This window comes from Melanotaenia boesemani, chromosome 10, assembly GCF_017639745.1.
Source record: "Melanotaenia boesemani isolate fMelBoe1 chromosome 10, fMelBoe1.pri, whole genome shotgun sequence".
NCBI classification, from domain to species: domain Eukaryota; kingdom Metazoa; phylum Chordata; class Actinopteri; order Atheriniformes; family Melanotaeniidae; genus Melanotaenia; species Melanotaenia boesemani.
Genome location: NC_055691.1, coordinates 17,573,330 through 17,595,745, shown reverse-complemented (window position 1 = coordinate 17,595,745; position 22,416 = coordinate 17,573,330). Strand labels below are relative to the sequence as shown.

General features: G+C 38.1%; 1 protein-coding gene across 10 annotated transcripts in view; it reads right to left on the bottom strand.

The window, feature by feature from the left end:
• The window catches only part of ppip5k1b (diphosphoinositol pentakisphosphate kinase 1b), a 49,596-nt gene that overhangs the window by 9,274 nt on the left and 17,906 nt on the right, over positions 1–22,416 (bottom strand). For 5 of the 10 annotated variants that reach the window (XM_041997126.1, XM_041997118.1, XM_041997120.1 and 2 more), the window contains 14 exons: positions 20,371–20,456; positions 19,018–19,143; positions 14,994–15,115; positions 13,558–13,740; positions 13,150–13,291; positions 12,811–13,034; positions 12,574–12,701; positions 12,312–12,426; positions 12,084–12,191; positions 11,861–11,977; positions 10,384–10,521; positions 10,089–10,200; positions 7,664–7,813; positions 3,619–3,681 (listed from right to left, as the gene is read on the bottom strand). In XM_041997126.1, coding sequence (XP_041853060.1) covers positions 3,619–3,681; positions 7,664–7,813; positions 10,089–10,200; positions 10,384–10,521; positions 11,861–11,977; positions 12,084–12,191; positions 12,312–12,426; positions 12,574–12,701; positions 12,811–13,034; positions 13,150–13,291; positions 13,558–13,740; positions 14,994–15,115; positions 19,018–19,143; positions 20,371–20,456 — 1,814 coding nt within the window. The remainder of the gene's footprint in view (positions 1–3,618; positions 3,682–7,663; positions 7,814–10,088; positions 10,201–10,383; positions 10,522–11,860; positions 11,978–12,083; positions 12,192–12,311; positions 12,427–12,573; positions 12,702–12,810; positions 13,035–13,149; positions 13,292–13,557; positions 13,741–14,993; positions 15,116–19,017; positions 19,144–20,370; positions 20,457–22,416) is intronic. The other 5 variants (XM_041997125.1, XR_006011862.1, XM_041997121.1 and 2 more) reach the window with 5 other exon arrangements.

Sequence of the window (22,416 nt, the reverse complement as noted above, 5' to 3'; positions counted from 1 at the left end):
CAAAGGTAAACTAATATATATACTCTTTATATGCAAAGTGTGATATTTCATACATTTATTTGTTATAATTTTGATGATTATGGCTTACAGCTTATAAAAACCCAAAAATCTAAATTTCAGAAAATTAGAATAATGTGAAAAGGTTCAATGTTGGAGCCTCTAAGTGCCACAACTAATCAGCCAATTAATCCAAAACACCAGCAAAGGACTCCTGAACATTTAAATGATCTCTCAGTCTGTTTCAGTAGAACTGACAATCATGCGGAAGGTTGCTGACCTGACAGTTGTCAGAAAACCATCATTGACACCCTCCACAAGGAGAAAAAGCCTCAAAAGGTAATTGCAAAAGAAGCTGGATGCTCTCAAAATGCTGCATCAAAGCACATCAATAAAAAGTTTGGAAGGGAAAAGTGTGGAAGAAAAAGATGGAACAACCAGCAGGGACGACCGCAGCCTGGAGAGGATCGTCAGGAAAAGGTCATTCAAAAATGTGGAGGAGCTTCATAAGGAGTGGACTGAGGCTGGATTTGGTGCTTCGAGAGCCACCACAAACAGACGGATCCTGAACACGGGCTTCAAATGTGGTTTTCTTCTTGTCAAGCTGCTCCTGAACAAAACACAACGTCAGAAGCGTCTTACCTGGGCTAAAGAAAAGATAAACTAGTCTGTTAAGCAGTGGTTCAAAGTGCTCTTTTCTAATGAGCTAATTTTGCATCTTATTTGGAAATCAAGGTCCAGAGTCTGGAGGAAGAACGGAGAGGCAACAATCGAAAACACTTAAAGTGCAGCATGAAGTTTCCACAATCTGTGTTGATTTGGGAGTCATGTCATCTGCTGGTGTTGGTCCACTGGGCTTTATTAAGTTCAGAGCCAACACAGCCGTCTACCAGTTTCTCTTTTAATGAGTCTATATAACACACTAGTTTACCTTTTTAAGTTGAATTACTGAAATAAATTAAGTTTTGCACAATATTCCAACTTTTTCAGTTTCACCTGTGTGTGTGTGTGTGTGTGTGTGTGTGTGTGTGTGTGTGTGTGTGTGTGTGTGTGTGTGTGTGTGTGTGTGTGTGTGTGTGTGTGTGTGTGTGTGTGTGTGTACACAAAATTATTTTCACTGTCTTCACTGACCAACTTTCTACATAAAATGTAGGGGACAGTAGCAAAAGACATAAAGTTGTATGGAACATATGGGGTAACACGGTTCTGGAGGTTTCTACATCAGTAAATTAACTTGTGACAGGTGAGGGTGTCAGGCTTATGGGTATAACAGGAGCATCCAGAAACCATAACTTCACCATGATCAGTGTAGCTCAGTAGGCTCAGGAATAACTTGGAAAACTATATCCAGTCAACACAGACTGGCATTGAAATGTGACCTGAAACTATATTACGCAGGAAGAATCTACAGTGGCATAAAAAAGGTTTGGGCACCCCTTAGGAAAATGATTGCATCAATTGGTCAGTTACTGAACTTTTGAAAAAGCAACTTCACAAAATGCCTCCAGTTTAGTCGGGTTTCTTGGCTTTCATGCGGAGATCGCCTTCAATGGTAAGGTCTGGGGCCTGGGATGGCCATTCCAGGACACTGTACTTGTGCTTCTGCATGAATTCCTTGGTGGATTTTGAACAGTGCTTATGATCATTGTCCTGCTGAAAAATCCAACCTCGGCATAGCCTTATGACTGACTCTAGAATATTCTCATTAAGAATCTGCCGATACTGAGAAGAATTAATGTGGCCCTTAACTTTAACAAGGTTTCCAGTACCTGTGCTAGACACACAGCCCCAGAACATGATGGATCCATACCAAATTTCACAGTAGGCAATAAGTTCTTCTCATGTAATTCAGTGTGTTTATGTCGCCATGCATACCTCCTCTTGTTCTTACCAAATAACATACTTCCAGTCCAAAATGCCTCTAGCTGGTCCAGATGTGCTTTTGCATACCTCATGCAACTCTTCGTGTAACCATATTTAGGGAAAGGCTCTTTGTCCATCATCCTTCCAATGAGCTTTTCCTGGTGCCACGAACACTGGATTGTGGAGCGATGAACAATTACACTATTAGCGGCCAGATGTTCTTGTAGTTCTCAGGAGGTGGTCTGTGGCTTGTCTGCGACCATTCTAATGATCCTTTGTGCTTTTCCTGGATTTATTTTGGCCAACGACATCTTTCCTTCACAAGGACTGTTCCTGTGGACTTCAATTTTTCTGCACTGCATTTCTGACTGTGCAGACAGTCCAAACCTTCCCGATAATTTCTTGCACCCTTCTCCTAATTCATATTAATGAATTATCTTAGTTTTTAGGTCAGTGGAGTATGTTTAGAGCCCCGCATGTTGCCACTCTCTAAGAAAGAACCAAGGACAAGCACAGCCAGCAGTTAGCTATGTTAAACAGCCTTTTGATGACTGGTTCCACCTGTCTTTGTAACTGAAGATCTAATGAGCTTATAATCAAAGCAGTTCTCTGCTGCCACTTGTCAGCTGTTTATCCCTACAGGTCTTGAAATGAATGCAATTGAAATATATTCCTTAAACTTCTGTATATCCCATTTTTTGCATTTTATTTTATTATAATAAAACTACATAATGCTACTTTAAGAATTTCAGTCTGGAAAACAGTCAAATTTCTACATCTCTGTAGCAAAACAAATCTAGTTGCTGTTATCGTCTCTTATAAAGGTAGAGCAAATTAGCATGAAATCGTGGATGGGTGCCCAACCTTTTGTATATTACTGTATATATCAACTTCAAACAGCAACAATTAGTATCCCTGGTTTCCAAATTATTAAAAAGGGCCTCTATTTTTCCTTTCTTTCTGATTTTTAATTTGGGTTTTGCTGGTATCAAATAATTTTTTAAGTGAAATGAAGGTAGTCAGGGATGGCACAGAGCATAAATTGTTTAGAGCTGTGCCTGTTACACACAGTTTTAAACAAATGAATTACAGATTAAAATGTTAATTGCATAAAAAACAACAACTGGGAACAGGGTTTGCACATTGTATGCTTGTAAAACTGAGTAAACAAAGTTCCCACAGGACACAGTTTATATTTTCATATAAATAACGGAGCTCCTCTTTCTCACGCTGTAAAAAAAAAACTTCAAACTCCCCCAAAGATCTGATCTTTGAGCTCTTCTAGTTTCGATTTACACCTTGTGACAGTGCTCTAAGAATCAAAGCGGACCTCATAAATTGTTTTGTCCAAACTAAATAAAATAAATCAAAATTAACAAAAAGTGCAAGTGAGGATACGTTCCAATGTGTGATTGTCTACACGTGGAAATATATCCAAGGTATAAGATATATATTCCATATGAGGGTCATCCTGTGAAGAAACATCAGAATCAGGAAGGTAAATTACACGTGTGCAGGCAGAGCAGGTGGTGTTAGAGGTGAGGGCTCAACACAACACAAGAGACAACAAACACCAAGGTTGTGTGATGAAGCAGAAAATCTGGAGAAAAAACTGGAGCCATTTCATTTAATTAACGCAGGCAAAATGTCAAAATCCCCAAAATAGAAAACATAAGAAATGTTTTCCCACAAATGCTCATGCAAGATAAAAGGGAAACTGGAGGATTGTCGAAATACTTGAATAAAAAGCAGACATACCATTGGTCGGATGCCTGGCAAACGACACAGAAAATCTCTTTACTGTTGGCATAGAGAACAGCTCTGAGGAGATAAGAAAGGTAACTGGTGTTACTGGGGCTGCTGGTATCTCTGCCAGCCTGTTAGCCTGTGTATGTTTTAAGATGACATGAGAGAGAGGGGAAAAAAAGAAAGAGGGAAAACAAAAAAAGAGAGTTGGCCCATCCGTTCATCAACATTTGTTTGCCAACCATTGTCAGAGACAATGAGCATCCTCTGCGAAAACAGAGAAAGTAAATGAAGATGTTGAGGAGTCGATCAGACAGATATTTATGTTCAAAACATGCAGGAATTGTGACCCTGAGTCTTTATTGAAATGCCGTTTTTCTATGGCAGAGACCGATCATGAACCCATCCTGTCCCTCCTTCCATTTGACAGACAGTTTGTTCTTTGTAGTCTTAAGCACAGACTTGTAAAAACTACTCACATCCACTGTTACATGACTTGTAGACGTTCTGGCTACGACTCTGAAGCCTCAAGTTAAGTAATAAAGCAGTCCCCATGTTGGATGTTTGAACATGGGTGTCTGTTGTAAATAGTATGGTACTGTTATTGACTAATTGTGCTACAAAGGGTGTGTGTACTGTCTGTGACTCTCAGAGATGACCGGCCCTAAGGCAAACCACTTTATATTACCAATTAACCGAAAAAAGAACCATAATTTAAAAAAAGTCAAGCAGTACTGAAGGAAAGCTTTATCCAAGTTCATCACTAGTTTCAAATTGTCTTTAACAAACCATTATGTTCATTAGGTAAAACTGTGGTTCCATATAGAGCAGTGGTTCTCAACCTTTTTTCAGAAATGTAGCCCTTACGGAATAAATTTTCAGCCCAGTATCCCCTAGACCAGAACTGAGGATCCCTTCTCTAGATGATGGAAAGTTTTTGTTACAATAAGTTAAACTGAAAACCAAATATATATATTTTAGGTTATAAAGTTGAATATACAGTGTATATTATTGATATTTCATTATTATCACAAATTTTACATGGACACAATTTTCATTATCTTATTTTTTCACGTAGCCCCTGAAGTGTCTCCTAGTAGCCGAAGGGGCAGGTGTACCCCCATCTGAGAAATAGTGACTTAAAGGAAAGTAAGGTATGCTTTAAGGCTGGTCTAACTTGTGGCTGACACTTTAATAACATTTGGCCATCATGCACACTTGGGGCATCTATAAATGTCTGTATCTCTTGTATTTTTCAAGCATAATGTACCATTTGCAACGTTGGGCTTAATCTGGATTTATTTAGCAGATTCAGATTGTTGAGTTAGCAGTGGGTCTGTCAGCAGAGAGAGTGCTCTCCACCCTAGAGTCTGATCGAGCAGCTGTTCCTAACCGTGTGAAATGCTCCGGTATCTGAGTTTGTGAGTAAAAGGAGCAAAAATGCCTCCTTTGTTTTCTTGCCTTTGCACAGAATTGTTTTTAACATGTACAAGATTATTTTATACTAAATATGATTCATGCAAACAAACATAAGCACAGAAGTGTAAGCAGTCTGTGACAATGTTTTTTACTTTAGATGCTTTCCTTTAACTTTTTAAATAATTCACTTCATAATAAAGTGTTTTTATTATTGCCTTTATGGAAAATGATGCATGAAAAGGAACCTCCATGAAACAACATTATGTAACCTTCACCTAATGTGCTTTGCATGGAAAATTACAAGCTCATATCACATGTTGGTGTAAGTTTGGTCACATTCTTGCTGCAGTGTGGTTATGTTGTCAGATATAAGTCCAATATTACAAAGTCCAAGTTTCTCCTTCCATCTTTCATTTATCTCTTGATGTTTTCCATCAAAATCAAGGAGAAATGCGTCTAAAGCATTTTTGGTAAATACAGTTAGGCCAGATTTATATCCAAAGTATTTAAATGTTTTTTACCTGCTGACACTGAGATAATCAGACTGGTTTGCAAGTGCTCACTGGATCGTAGACGTCACAGCTACGCAGCAGGACAGAAAATAAACTGCCAAAGAAACTGAAGATCTATCCATTTCATCCTTTTTTTCTAGGATTTTTTTAGTTTCATAATGTCCGTGTGAGGTGTAAAAATGGACAGATGTGTGTTTCTCTGAAGACAAAGTGAGTACTAATAGCAAAGCAAAGAGCAAGAGCAAAAGTTTTAAACTCCCCACTTCCGAGGTACAGTGAATGCAGCATCAGCCGAAGTCGAACTTGGGTGGAGATACAGAGGGAGGAGGTTAAATAGCTTTGTGGAGTGATGTAACTTTATCCTGCAAATATAAATTGAATGTCTCTTTTTCAGATCTTAGGAGCCCCAAAACAAAATGTTTTGCCTCATTTTGCTTGTAGTGACTTCAAATATCATTTATATACACTTTTAATCAGTATTTTAAAGGGATTTATTTTTACATAGTATGTCCCATTTAATAAATATTTACTCGAGTCTAGTTTCAGGAGTGCAGCATGTTTTTTAGGTGTAAAAAAGTAAGCAAGCTGCTGTAAAAACCAAAACAATGTGCTGAAAAATGTTTTAAACTCTGGATGTCTGATCTACACCATTTCGTTTATTGTTCGAGTAAATTTTTCAGCGCAACTAAATTTATTTATAAAATAATATAAATAATTGTGATAAGGATAGATTAAATGATAACCTAACGATAAATACATAAAACTAACTAAACACTAAAAAATGACTGGCCAGTAATTGAATAAAAAGTAATTAAATCCTCTCTGACAAAATTAAGAGGATTAAATTAAATTTAGTAGAAAATCAATTTAAAAGGACACTTATGTTGGGAAGGAAATCAGATGATAACAGCTGGAAAGGTACAGTACACTTACCACCAACACCGCAAGTCATCCTCAGGTTTGATTTATACTCTATCGGCTTTCCAACAAAAGCTGCAGTTAAGCTGCTGCTGCTTTCTGTCTTTATGTGCTGACGTCAGTCCAACCCCCCACCCCCGTCTCTCAGAGAGCAGTTCATTACGAGACGTCAGACACTTGAGTTTAGAAGGTGTTTGTTTCTGGCAATGTGCAGCCTTATGAACAGATAAATAAAGCAGCTCATTTTCATGGGTTTAAATGCAGTGGATGACACAAAGATCCCCAGCAGTTCTGTAAATACAGACATATAGTTCAAATACAGAAATTTAATAGTAAATTGATCTTCTCTGACTTAACCTGAGGCTGTATTTTTTATTGTTCATCTTTGAAAAGCACTGAGACTTGTGTAACTACGTATCTTTGAGCATGAGAATTCAATGAAATGTGCATGGTGAGGTAATTAAACCTGCTGTAAGGACCCCTGCTGGCTGAGGAAACAACCTTCTTGCTTTCAGATTAAACAGCATGCCGGAAAAAGCTAAGTAGAGAAATAAGCCTAGATAAAAGTGGATTACTGGGTCTTGTTCCAAATAACAGGCTGAGTTTCTTAATGTAAGAATTACCGTAAATTGTGCTTATAAAAAAAAAAGAAAAAAAGCAGAGTTTCCAGCTTCCAGCCACAAACACTTATTTAGTATGGATTACGAAATTCCTTTAAGAGATCTGGTGCACACAGAACAATAACATGCACAGAGAGGGAACATGTCCACACATTTGAACCCAAGCAGACGATGATGTGATCATGTGTGTGCAGAAAATATCAATCACTGATCATTGAAAAGCGTCACACATTCCAACATGTGCCTGCATGCTTTTGCCACACAGCTAATCACTCTGCTGTCAAATCAGTGCCGTCACAGTTCAGTCAAGTAAATCAGAGAAATGTGTTAAAACATGCTGGATTGTTCTGGGAAATAGAAAAGAAGAAAGAAACCTTGGTTTAAAAAATGTTAAAAAAAAATCCCAAAAAGGTGAATAACTTGAGGTTTAAGGAGAGAAAGGTAGGAGTTAAAATAAAATAAAAAAAAAAGACACAAAGCCAGAAAAAAGAGTTTCTACAGTTTTTCAAAAAGGGTGGACATAAAAAAAATAAAAAATAAAAAAATTACCCGCCCCAAGAAAGAGGACAGATTCCACGGTGAACATACCAAACATGCCAATCTTGCATGGCAGACTGCCGGGGGACAGAGGTGGTTTTCGGTGGTGGTGGTGGTGTGTGCGGACGTAGTCTCGCAGGTTGGGGGCACTACAGGACACGCCGAGGGCAGAGGCACTGAAGAGGCCAGAGCAGAGTGAGCCTGTGTGAGGAGGAGCCGGGGGGTGGTGTGGGGAAGGAGGGATGGAGGGGCAGTGGAAGTGTGAGCGGTGAGTAGTTTTATATACACACCATGCACTTACTGTTTCTAACAGCCTGTTGCTGTCCTCATAAGTGTGGTTACCCTTTAGGAAAAAAGATGAGTGACAGATGATGTGTGAAAACCCTACAACTGCAGCTCAGGTAATCATTCAACCCTTTAATTCCACTCCTAAAAAATATGATACAAATCTAAAAATCTAAAATCAATATGACAATCTATCCCTGGAAAGCTGACATGCAAGTTATAAGGTTTTCACAGCAGTGACGGCATCTGTGTGACCTGCAGGTGTGCATATATATACACAGCATGTAAATAAAGGTAAAAGCAGCGGCACACACGTGTGTGTTATGTATACAAAAAGCTTTGTAGAGAATTTTGTGAGAATTTTCTTTTTCTGACTGTAGAATACAAGGAGAGATTCTCTCTTAAATTCTAAAAGATACATGAGTTTAAGAGACAATAGCGTTGGCTACAACTTCATGCTAAAAAGCAGGGGGAATGTATGTAAACCAACATGCTGACAGAAGTTGGAAGCAACACCGGCTGGTTTTGTCAGCAACTTGTGAGGTTGGCGTTGCTGGTGCTGAACAGTCGATCACTCAACAACCTCACAATTACCGCACATAACAAACCGACAGGCTGCACTCAGAGACTAAACAGAGGCTTTACATGGAGATTCACTGATGTCATGAGCTGCTTCCAGGACTGTGATAATCAAGCAGAGTAACGTGATGATTACAGAAAGCATTTATAACACACCTCTACACTCACACCTTTTGTTTCACAGGCTTCATTTCACTCCTTCAGGAATTTAATTGTAAAATGTTGAAACTTAATTGTTGAAACACGAGCAATGAAGCTGCTCTGAACCATCTCAAACAAAATTTCTTGTTCCTTAATATTTAAGGAAGTAGTGATTTTAAAAGCATTTTATCACAAATGTCTCTGTGTTTTAAGTTGCAGTGAAACTTCCAGTGAAGCACACACGACAGAAATTGTTTCCACCGTCTGTTCTCACGGTCATGCTTTATGGTTTTCTCCACACGTCTTGATTTACACGGCAGCATTTCATGCTTGTGAGTGACATGCTCTTAGTTGTTAGAGGTTAGATTCCTTTGCTACTGTGCACATAGTGTGGAAACCGTTGAGTCCTTCAAGATTTTTTTGGGTAGAGAGGTAAAAAAAATAAATAAATAAATAAAAAATGAATACAGCTTTGGAGCATTTTAACTTGTTGTGATCATTGTTTTATATTAAGGTTTATTAACCAGGAGTATAAAAACAAATTATGCTTAGGTGCAACAACATACAGCTGCTGATGTATTTATGTTAAAAATAATGTGATCTCACTGATCCTGTACTGACCGTTTTGTTGAGTCACATATCTGTAATTTAATGTGATACAAATTTTCTTTATGGAAGCTAAAAAATAAATAAATAAATTAAACATCTAATGTGCTTAAAAGACTGCATAGGTGGTGTTTTTGGTCATCAGACAGGCTAAATTCTTTGGGAAGGTTATTGTTTAATCGCTATAAGAAAATTAAATTTAATTAATCTTGTCAGAAGTCTACATTATCTACCATGTTTTTATATATATATATGAAGTGTAATTTTAAGTATATAATAGCAAAAATCATACAGAAACAAGTACTGTATAATCCATAGTGCTTACAGTTAACATGCACTATGGAATCAGGAAGCAAGACAATTCTTAAATTCAGCTCTTTAAAAATTATTTTCTTGTTTATTATTATCATTACCAGATTAAAATACATCAGCAACCAGAGAGCTTTATGATTTTCGGTGATCCTCTAACGTTAATTTACACTGTATATACTTTGGAAATGAGAAACTCCTACTGCATACTCCATATGTAGTAACCTCATCATGCAGAAGGGAAATCTGAACATCTCTGAGCACCATGTGACAGCAGAAATCCTGCAGCTGCCTGTGAACACAGCTCCTCCCTACTGACCTCTTGCCTGCATAGTCTGGAGGCTGATCCAGTTTGCTGCTAAGCTAAGCTAGGGTGTAAGCTATGTGACCGTTGGAAAGAGGAGGGGGTTGATGGAAAGAGACAAGAAAGACTAGCACAACACAAAGAAATGAGGGAGAGATGTAAAGAGATATGGAAAGGTGCAAGGGTGAAGGTTAAAAAAACACACTTACATAGGTACAAAATACACAAACAAAAAAAAAATGGGATGCCCACCTAGGCCGCTGGTTGGTTTGATCTCAGGAGACTGGCGCGAAGTCGATGACTGGAAGAGTCGATGTGATGTGCAGCCTTTGGCGGAATGGGTGGGTGAGGTCTCAGAGAGGACCTAAGAGGGGTCATACAGACCAGGGGTTAATATTAAGATAGTTATCCCCATAAATCAGGGCTCAGATGCCTCCCAAAAAAAGAATAAACAAGTACAACTACTCAGCTAAAGAGAGGCAAAGAATGACACTTGTACACCAGCATTAACGTTACATTCCTCTGCTGAGACACTACAGTGTGGTACCTCCATGGAGCCCGCCTTGCGATTGCGGATCATGGGAGACTTTCGAATGTTGATTGGCTCCGAGACAAGAAGAGCCTGGTCTGTCTGATCCTGGGAAAGGTCTTCCAGGCTGCCCTGATTGGGCTTTTTGTCTTCATTCTGATTAGTTAGAGAAGGAAAAGATCAACATTTATTCTAATTATGTCCAACAGAATCCACCTGAGTTCATTTTCATAGAGTCCTACACTAAATAAAATAAAATGAAAAATACGTAATCCGTTAAGTAAAACTGTAATGTAGTAGTAGTTTTATGTTTTATTTGTTTTTTGTTAGTTAAAAATAGTTAAGTGTGCCTTCTAACATTCACCCTCATGGGTAGATTTTTACTGCCTGCCTGTAAAAAATACTAGGAAAAAAAAAAAGATTAATGTTGCCTGCTGGCCAAGTCAACACAAAAATGTCTTATAGTTAGTGTGGAAAACATCTTTGGTTGCAAAAGAAGAGAGATTACAGTCTGAGAAAATGACCCCAGTTATTGCTCAGTTGCTTAATAAGTTTATGTTTAAGCTATAATTTCAAGTCTTTTATAATTCTTCTTAATATTCTTGCTGTAAAACTTAAGTTGCATTTTGCGTAAAACAGCTGGGTATGTTCTTTAGTTGGTATAAGTTGTAACTGACATTTCGCTAATGTACAGTAAATGGTCTGAATGTGAACAAAGTTTTAAGAACCAGACACCAGTGAACCATCTGAGCCGTGGCAGCCTGTGGCACATAAACAGCCCGACAGCTGTGCAGCATCTGTGGATGTGGAGTAACTCAAAACATGTGGTTCCAAGATGATGGCGGCTAAACTCAGGGCTTTTAAATGTTACTTCCATAGTTTTGAAGATTTGGAAAAAACAAATAATGAATTTCATACTTTCCAAAATTGCAAAAGAACCCTCTCGGCTTTAACTCATAAAAAAATTTTCCACAGGGCCCCCTTTTCATCTGCAACAATAATGACCCCTTAAAAAGGAATAAATCTAGAAAAAGAAAACAAAAGGAATTTGACGATACTGCCATCCTCCTGGATCAGTGTTGTTTTTGTCAACGATGACGATGACGAATTTATTTCGTTGACGAACATCTTTTAAAGACGATAACAAGACGGTGACGAGCTAAAAATGGCTCTCTGGTGACGACAACATGACGAGACGTTTGTGAGATTTCGTTGATGAGAATGTATACATCACATATGGCATTTACACTGACGCATGCACAACCCGCCGTGCTACTGACAAAGTTTCACCTTAAATAATAAATACCCTGGTCAGTTGTTCATTGCACACACAGACACAGACATCCCCCCTGCAGTAAAAGTAAATGGACCATAACAGCATTTTGTTAGTGTAGATTAACCAATAAAGAAACACTGAAAATTTGAACAAGTTTATATTTGGACCAACCTGCAATGCAAATAGTTGAAAACAACCAAAACACACATGTTCACAGACCTCTGAGGAGGCAGGGCGGAAACCAAAGCCAAGAGGGACGTTCTCCTCGTCTTCACACCCTTTGACTCCTGGACTGAAGTGAAGCTCCACATGGAAGCGCTCCTCTGAAGAGGGGTCCTGATCAGCACATGTACAGAAACACACAACAAAGAGCCCATGAAGGAATCAGACAAGTTGTAAATGAAGTAGAATGGATGAATGGTATAGCACTTAGAAGGCCGACCTTGTTGTTGTCTTCATACAGCATGATGACGATCTGAGTCATGTAATTGAGCTCAGTCACAGCGCTCAGATACTCCATCGCCTGGTTCCACTGCTGGTCCTTCTCTTCCTGAATTGAAAAACCATGAATGCAAAAATATTCAGAGAGACTCTGGTTATTTTCCTGGTTGTAGTGTCCTTTGCAAAGAATAAATAAAAAAAAAAAACTGATAAAAAAAGAAGTGCATACATCCAGAAGTCCTCCGTAACGGAACATGCTGAGCAGAGAGTGGACGTGGCTCTCGCTGGTGAAGTAGAGCCGTGTGCGGACATGACGACCAGGAGACATAACTCCCCGGGAATACCTGAATGCAAGAAGATAGAAAACAATATAATAACTAATTATGTCTCTGAGAACCAGTAATATACCTTTAAAAATGCCTGGCTGTAGAGTGTCTGTAGCCTGTACACATTGCAAATAAGTGTGTTTGCTTCAGAAACTGTTTTCTCACAGGGGATGCAGTTTGTTGACGGCCTCGTCCTCATGAGTCCTCTGCAAGTCCAGTTGGATTTTCTTCATCAGAGGAACACAGTAGGCCTGAGCAATGTCCAGTTTCTCCGCTTTACTGATGCCATATTCCTGAAGAATAACGAGCCATTTAAATACTGGCATCACTTCAGTTTACTTATGTAGGGTTATAGTAAAGCAGAAGAAAACTGCAAGTACATATTAACACCAGTCTTTTAACCTGAGGGATGACGATGTCAGCCAGGGCACGAGACAGCCTAAACAGCTCCAATGTGTCCTCCAGGCCGAGTGAAGCATTGTGCTGCGTGTCGTATTTGATGCAGTCGTAGATGTCTGGGATCTTGCTGATGTCGTAGCGGCCGTTCTTCATGTGGAAATCTCTCTCCAGTTTGGACCAACGCTGCAGCATGAGCTCCAGCGTCTCACTGTGGTAAAGCTGCAAGTCTGAGGAAAAACACAGGATGACCAAAACTACCTTCAAACTTTTACATGTGCTTCTAATTCCTGCTGACAAAATCCATAAAGCTAACCACATTCCACCATCCAAGCTTTACGGTACCTGCAGACTTGGGGTCCTCCAGTCTCTTTCGGATCTGTGAGGTGAGGTTCTGGATGAGCGCGTAAACCTTGTCACAGGTTTTGACTGGATTCTCGATGACCTTCATGGAGTTCACCAGTGATGGACTGCCTGTCGGGGCCAACTGGGACACAATGAAATCAGATAACACCAAGTCACAAAATAAAGTCAGAGTGGAGTTAAATAAACTTATCATCCAATACATGTCTGATAGCATGTTTACAACTCTTTTCTTAATCTAAATCTTTTCTTTAAAGAAGTTAAAAAAGCACATCCAACTGTTTAAACTGAACAAACTAAGATTTGTTTAAGAAAAGGAGATTGCATCATTTGTGTTGTCAAATCAGGTTACTTAAAATTTCATTCTATGACTCAGTGCTTGGCAAATACCTTCTGATAGTCCTCTTGTGTAAACTCCTGGTCCTTTTGCATGATCTCATGTAGCCTGGCCTTCACCTTCTGTTGGCAATCGGTCAGAGAGTCGCTGTCGCTGTCCAGCAGTCCGTTCATGTTGGCGCTCTTCACCATCTGAACCAGGATCGGTGTCAGTTCCCCCTCCAAAGCCAGCAGGCCCTGCAGAGAAACCAGAAAGATCCCACCCAAGTTACATAAAGAGATTTAAACCGCAAAGAAAGAAAATTACCTTTAACTATTCAAAACTATTTTCATTTTTATTGTGGATCTTTTAAAGAAAATCAACCATTCCAACATCAAATTTTAGCTAAAGCTGCATCAAAAATTAAAAGTCATAAACAATATTATCAAGTTATGATTTACTGCAGTATGTGGACTCCAGGCTGAAAATCATTTCAAACAAAACTGAGAAAAAGTAACAAATTTCCAAAGAAAAATGGCTGCTGTCATGATTGACCTGGACGTCTGTCAGAGGGTCACATTTACGTACCAAGGAAGCATTTTTCTGATTTTGTGTGGAGATGTTCAGGACAATGTGCAGATAATTTGGTCAAGACTTTTGTTAACAAGCATTTTTCAGTGGAAACTTTTCTGCTGGCAACACGCATCTAGAAATATGAGCGAGTGGGTTGATCTAGAGCAAACGGATGGCAGGACATGATTGAGAAAGTAGAGTCTAGAAATTGCTGTTAACTTTATAGCAGGTCGATAATAATAATAATAATAATAATAATACAAGAGGTTTAAGCTTTAAGTTCCAGCTGAATTAAAAACTGTTTAAATTTGAGACATCATGACATCAAATTAATTTCACAATTCACAGTGACACAATTTCATTTCACATTATTCCTGGTATTTGATTAACTTCATGCCTTGTGCTGCTTTATGGCAACGTATGGCATTCACCCAAGGCAAAACACAAGCCAGGACCACTGCTGTGTGTGGGTTGGTGTTTCTGTGCAAATGCCTGCCTGAACAAGCTGAATGATAAATTACATTTAAACAATCTTCTTTATCTGCAGGACAATTAATAGTCTCAAGAGTTCCTTTCCAGCTCTTTAAGTGCAACCCTCGCTTCGTGATTTAAGTTTGAATACCTCAGGCCTTAATTTTCTCTTCAGGACCTTCAAAACCACAGCTCACCCTACTCATTGAGGTTTTATGGAGCTGAGGGTTGAAACATCAGCTAGAGGAGGTGATCTTTTGAAGAAAATTGGTTAAAGGGACAATTTAGACAATTTACTGTTACTTGCATATTTGACTATGGTTTGGGTGGAAAAAAAAAGTCCAGAGCAAATTTTGCAGACATTTGGATTCTGAAATGCCAACCCCACCAGAACATCTCTGAAACATCTCAGTCAATTAGTCGAAACAGTGAAAGTTTTGTCTGGCAGGTTAGGTGAGTGAGTTACTTTAGCAAACGCTGCAGCGGTCATCTGCACCCTGCCTTCGTCGGAGGCGTAGATCTTCAGATCGTGGCGATATGTGCTGTGCAGCCGCAGGAGGCCGCAGCCAGGAAACCCAGCATAATCACCTGAAAAATCGCACACAGGACACAGTGCCGACTATTAACTGGCCTGGTTACAGCTTTGAAAAATTCTGTTAAATTATTTTCAAGAGAGGGCCGAGTCGTTAAAGTAGTTGAAAGATGGAAAAATAAAAAAAATGATGTGCTGATTATACCCAAAAGTACCACAAATTTCCATTAAACATTAAGCAAAAAGCACCTGTAACAGGTGCAACATCACTTTCAGTTCAAATGGATCATTCTCAAACTGCTTTGTAAGACTTTGACAAGGCTCATTTCACTTGAACCTCCCCTTGAATGGTATGGTTTAAGCTGTGAATAAAATGAAGTGAAAGTGAAGTAAATAAATGTTGGGTAGACCCCCAACATTGTGAAGATCGGATTAAGTACTTCAGATTACGTCTTTGGAAGACATGAGGTTTAACATGCTTATTATACATGGATTAATGTAAATGTAGGGGGTGGATGCAAACTAATGCTACAGATCAAATCACACTGATGCTTCATGCATTTCTCTCCAGCGTACAGCCAGGTAGCCTGATGTTATTTGACTTATTTGAAGAAAGATGTATGACATGATGGGGGCTTGTTTTAAGTTCCAATACAGGCCAAAAAGAACTGGCTTTAATCCAAAATAAATAAAAAAAGAAAAATGTGCAATCAGATTAGTGTGAGCTGATCCGCGCTGGCAAAACTGCCATCACTTTACCTGCCTGTAAATCCACGAGCCAGTGAAAAACAACATTTGCTGTGTGGATCACCTCCAAAGCACATTAACAGTGACACAAACAGTCCACAGCAATCTCGGTGTCAGACAAACAGGACGAGCTGCAAGGTGTGATTAACCAAAAATCACTATGAGATGAGATCAGAGCACATTAGTGGAAGGAGCGACAAACGCGCATTATAAAAGAGGAGTGGCGAAGCGGTGACAGCCAGGAAACCCTTCTCTTACCAAAGTCAATAGGGGACTCACAGCCAAGGGACCGGCGAGTACCGGCTAGTAGTGAACACAGCGCAACAACAGGTGAGAAGAGAAGAGCAGAGTTAATTGACAAAAAAGTTGTGATGAAGAAAGAGGCATGAAAACAGTGGCTGGGATGAGAAAAACTGCCTTCTTTTTGAGGGAAAAAGAAGCAACAAAGGGGACAGGTTGCACCTTGTCATTGCATTTACTTTTAGTTCTGCTTCAGGTTGTTTGAGCAGTTTGGGAGGTGTGTTGCATGCACTATAAAACAAGGATTAAGAAGGAAAAAGAATATAAATGACACACTGTAGGGCAGCTAGCAGGAGATCATGTGAAGAGAAAACTTATGTAACAAACAAAAAAAACTCAGATCCTTTTTTTAATCATGTACCTTTAAAAAATAACCAATATGTTTCTGTGTATTCTAAACCACATCCAAATGTGTTGCAGTAGTATGAGGAGTTATTTTAACCTTAAAAAGGTTACCCCAATGAATATTATTCAAATTAATTACTTAAAATATTAAATAAATAGTTAGCTGTACAGTCGGTGACTTCTCTTAAATTTTGTATCTCCAAAGCCTCCCCATCTGATTATCTAAACATCTTTAATTCAGTAAAACCCAATACAATGCAAACACGTCAGGTATGTGCTTATGTAGTCATATTTTTTTACATAAGTCACTGCTGCTGGGTGTCTTAAAGAAGATTTATGATTAATTATAAAATGTGTTATTATACTATTATAATTTGAAACATAACCTCTAAAAAGTCAACAGAATTTTATAAGCAAGTTTGAGCCTCTAAAAAGGAATAAGGTTTACACTATATTCTGCTTTAATGTCTACAAATACAATGTATTATTTCAGTTTTCTTTTACGTGATGTGAACATTTTAAAGCTCAACGTACAGAATGTGGTGGAGTGTTTTTATTAAGAGATTGTTTTAAATGTCTGATTGAGATCAGGAACAAAATTATATTTAAATTTTTTAGCTGCTTTTGTGATTTAATATGAATGGAAAGGTGTTAAATGAAGCGTGTTAACTAGACAAGCGACATCTTCTCATGTCGATTGCTGGATTCTGAATCAAAATTTGGTCGTGCCAGAATTTATGATTTTGGCAAATGCTTGCTACTTACTGAAATGAAATAAATTATTGTTATGTTGTTATTTAAACTCCTCGTTGAGATCTGATTTAGATTTAACAGAAGTAAATATGGAGATAAAATTGACTAAATATCATTGTCCAGTTAAAATCAAGATGACACAGCTCTCCTCCTGCATTTAAACACAGCATGTATTTGTGAAATTGTGAGGCTCCCAGAAGTGTGAAGAGTCTCAAAATCCCACAAGTTCTCATAAACTGTGTTTAACTGTAGTCTCGTCCATGCGCATCAGGCGATCCGTGCATACGAGTTTAATTATTTGTCTCTGCAAAAGCCTTTTGAACCTGAAATTCATCTGATTGGTTTACCGGTGGTTTAAAAATCTTTGTACATGTTTTACACATGAAGAATAGTTGATTTCCTCCCCATAACAGCAACATTTTATGTTTCTGTTTTTCTTTATTACTTCAATTTTTATCCCAGTAGCCTCTATTAAAGCTTTTGTTTTTACTAAAGGCTTCAAACGGTAAATCATAATTCAAAGAGGACCTTAATATTGACCAGATAGTCTTCAGCAGACTGTCAGTCATTACTGAGCTGTAAATGTTCAAACTTTATTCTGAGCACTTTTATAACCTTGAATGAATAAAAGCAACAGTTTGAGTAATAAAGTCAAGACAGAACTGTTGGGGTGTTGTGTTGTAAGTGGAAAAGGAAATGTTGTAATTTTTACTGACTGCAACAAAAAGTGCTTCTCAAAGTTAAAGGTGCTTCCTTGGTAGGATGAGTCCTTTCTAATCTCTGTCCTTCTTATGCTTGAAAATATTCCTCCGTTGTTTTCAGAAGACACATAATGGACAAACCTAACAAGTTGGCAAAAGTTAGTAACAGTCCCACTTTTAAACACACCAACAAACACTGCAGTTGAAAAACTAACGTGGCTTTTAATAAGCTGTTAGCTGGCAAACTAAAAGGAATTTATATTTAGCTGTCTTTTAATTTAGCACATAATGATGCTGATAACTTTTAAGTGTCTTTTCAATCTTTGACAACACAAAGGACTGTTGGTTCTTTGAGAAAGCCAAGGATACACAGAAGTATTACTGAACTTTCACTAATTATGGATCTGATAATGCAGTGCCCCAATGAGATCCTTCCACAACTTTGGGAAGCACATGCCAACATCTGATGGTACTGAAATGATATTATCCCTAACTTATATAGTATTTATAGTAAATAACAGCTACAGAACATAATTCTAACACATATTCCTTTTGGCCATAGTTATTCCTTCTATCGTTTATAGCAGAAAGAAGCTTTTGTCTACTAGCGTAACCATTTAAGTAAAAGTTGTACTGGCTTCAACACAGTTATGAAGGCTGCTGCAAGTTGAACCACAATCCTTCTTTTACTTTGCTTTCAAAATCCATCCAGGAGACATAAAATAAATACTAACAGTGAATCGACAACTAACGGGGCAAATGTTTTACAGTGGCTTCTGAAAGTCAGGAAATCTGGCTCAGCATTCCTAAACATTCCTCAAATCCATGCCCTTTTGAGAGATGTCAGCTATGCAAAGTAGACATCACATAAGGTTTTCACATACTTAAACATACTTTAAATAAACAGTTGGTGGGAAAAAACGGCTTTATGTAGATATTACAATTATTTTTGTCTTCTTCCATTTAAAAGTAAAGTCTCTTAAGTAATATTTGTACATTTTTGAAGCTCTGTGCAAGTCAGTGTCACACAGTGAAAGGTAGTGGATTCTTTGTTGCTGCACCTACAGGTAAGTATGTTTGTGCATGTGTGTGCATGCATATCAGATTGGTACCTTGCCCTCCAGGGTACATGCAGCGGAAGGCCCTGCCCAGCTCCTCAGCCTGAACCCGACCTGCAGGCGTCAGCTCCCCACCCCACTTCAACACCAGCAGCAGAGACGGGCCCTCCTTCTTACAGTCTGGAAACAAAGCAGCAGACAGTTTTATCGTTTATGTAAACAGTTATTTTTTTTGTTATCTATGACATGTTTTTGTCTAGGTTGTTTGTCAGTGCAGATATAGACTGCTTAACCCTCTAAGGCCTGACCCATGACAAAAATTGGAAGAAAAGTCCAATTTCTTAATATGAGGTCTTTATTTGACCCACAAAATTTAACAAAAAACTTAACATTTTTTTTCTGGGGGATATCTACCATTTATTACAATGTGATATTTTAAAAATATTATGATGTTGTTTTCTGCTTCTGGGTATCTATTAGGGGACAGAAGACAAGTTTCAGATTGTGTTCAACAGGATTTCGAGCAAAGTTTATACCATAAATTGAAGCAAAATGTCTCAGAAACTGTATGTAATATATACGTCATGTCGGGCTCTTATGGGTTAAACTTAAGTACCCTGTTCAGATTTAAAAAAAATAAATAAATAAATAAAAAAGTCTGAACTGAATATCTATGCTTTTCATGATATCAAATATCATGTAGAAAGCTGAGAAACCTTAACATGTAGAAAGTCCTGAAAATGTCCCAGAAACATAGTCCTGAAAGAAATAGTTTCAAGATGGTGGCTCTTTTTCTTCCTAGAAGCTTCTCTATATGCACAGAGAGAAAGAGGCGACATCTGTTACACAATTTCACTGACAGTGTCTAGACAGTGCTGCCTTTTCATCGACAACGATAATTTCATGTGTGTGTGTTTCGGGCTCATACTTGTACTTGATATTCATGAAAGTGTTCTGATACTACAGAACCCGATACCAATGTGAAAAAACTAGGGCCTCCAAATTAACACGTTAATGCAAAGAAGTTAATCTGTAAAATCAATGCATAAACAACCAGTTTATTACTCATGCATATTAAAAATACAAATTGGCATCATCTCAGTGAAAGAAGCTTATTTTGGGCATGTAGGTGCTTTGTCATAGTGGTGAACCAAATCCACTAAAAAACATTTTAACCTCCTTATTTTGTGATTGGTATTTTTTAGGCCCTATGTTTTAAGTTTCTATTAGTGGTTGTTCAGAACAAAGTCATTGTTGTAATTTTAAAAATCCAAATTTGGCATTGTCTTGGCGAGAGAAGCTGATTTTGGACATATGTCACAGGTGGGAACATAATCCACCAAAAACACTTTATCCTCCTTATCTCAGTGGCACAGCCCACAATGTACAACATGTGCTTATTTGTACCTTCCTCTTCACTGGAGGTTTTAGGTTTGCCGTTTCGGAGATAGGTCAGCTGGACTTTCCTGTTGATACCTGAGAAATGACCATACCTGAAGAGGATGAAAACACACACACACACAGACACACACATCAAAGATTGATAAGCACTAATACAGACAAAAGAATTAATCCAATCTTCAAGAATGTTTAGATGTGCAACAATAAACACATCTGACTTCCATTCCATGTTTATTACAACACAAGCTTAAAAGAAGAAGAGAACAAGGCATTAACAGTCAAATCTGACACACTGATCATACACACACTTGAGTGCCAGTATTAGAAGTTGGTTTAATGATAATTCAGGTACTCATCGGCTACTTTGGAGTCAAATGTTTGAGAAGCAGCAGCTCCAGTGGAACTTCAGACCTGGCTTTAGTGTGTAACTGTATACATGTGTGAGCATGAGAGAAAAAGATGAAGTGAATACTTTTACTTGGCCATCAAGTTAAGCTGCATTAAGAATTTGGCACATGCTGCCAACTAATGTTAGCATAGTGTTCTCTAAGAGGACAGGCAGCTGAGCTGGCGCCTCAAAGTCATGTCGCTGTGGACCCTGAACAAGGAAAGAAGAATACAAGCCAGAAAATCTGAACCAGAAGTTCCCATGAAAGAAAATCAGAGAAGTATGTCCTAGCGGGTTGGGAGGACTTGTTTAAGCCTAATAAGACTTAAAGTTGCCTAAAGCAGGAAAACAGTCAGCTGTAGACGCCAATAAAAAAGTGTTTGAAAGATATCACAATTATGTGCCAGCTGTTTGCAGCATTTGCTTTAAGTTTGCATAACTTAAAAAAAACAAAAAAGTTTGCATAACTGTGACATGTATTTGCATATTTCTTTGGATCCTGTCAAAAAAAGAAGCTAGGACGCTACTTCCAGCTTTTAGAAAAGAGAAATCAGTTTTCTATGGCTGCTCATAAACAATCCCATCCCCTTATTCTGAATCAGCTCAGCTAGTCTTCTTGTTTGAGGGACCAAAACGGACAGACAGCTTTCCATTTGATGCCAAATGTAATCCTCTGAGTGCAAGATGAGAGATGAACAGTTATTTTGTTTTAAAGGAAAAATAAAAATTTAGATCACCAATTAAACCATTTTTAGTCATTACTGGGGCAACAACAGCATTAAACTCACTGATAATGACAAGTGACTTTTTACTTTGTCATCTCATGTAAGAAGAGGTAGTTACAAATTTAGCTGGGTCACTAATGTGGTATAAAAGCTGGCAACAGAGAAACAAACCAAACATCTGCCACTGAAGAGGATAAACTTGATCTTTGACTGGCTCATTATCAAACACATTAACATTAGACTAATTCACTTCATAGTGCTGTCTTCCCCGTTAATTTTTCCTCTGATGTTGAGCCAAGCATTCCTTGCAAACTTGATCAACTACATCTTCCTGATAACATTTTTAATGTGTTACTGGTATTTATTCATATGACTTTTATGGGCTGACAGTCTTCTGGTGAACAAAATCATGGCCAAACAAACCAAAAGAAAGTTGTGCATCGAAGGAAGGTGAGACGTTGTAGTCATAAGTATGTATTTTGTTTGTTTTGGATAGTATCAGTGACACTTGTGTCTGGTGTACACAAACCTGAAGCAACAACATTATCTCAAGATAAAATTAGCTCAACTCATGTTTGGCTTCATGCTTAACAAACACAACCCTTATGAGTAAAATCCTTAAGAGCTTTTATTGTCCCATGAGCTTTAATTTAGCCACAAAATAGCAGAAGCTAACAGAAAGAAATTGAAGTAAAGAGATTTAAACTAAAAATGTTTCATTTCACCATCTTTAAGAAAAAAAAAGAAAAATCCCAACTATCAAACACCGTACAATTAATTTTAGACATAAAGTTCTTGATTTTATCAAAAACTTTGCCCATAGACGAGTTGATTGATATGTTGATGTCATTTCCATTCCTCCCTACTACTATATAATACATCTATTAATCTATTTATGTTGTGTTCAAATAATAAGTGGCCCATATCTTGTCTAGTTCT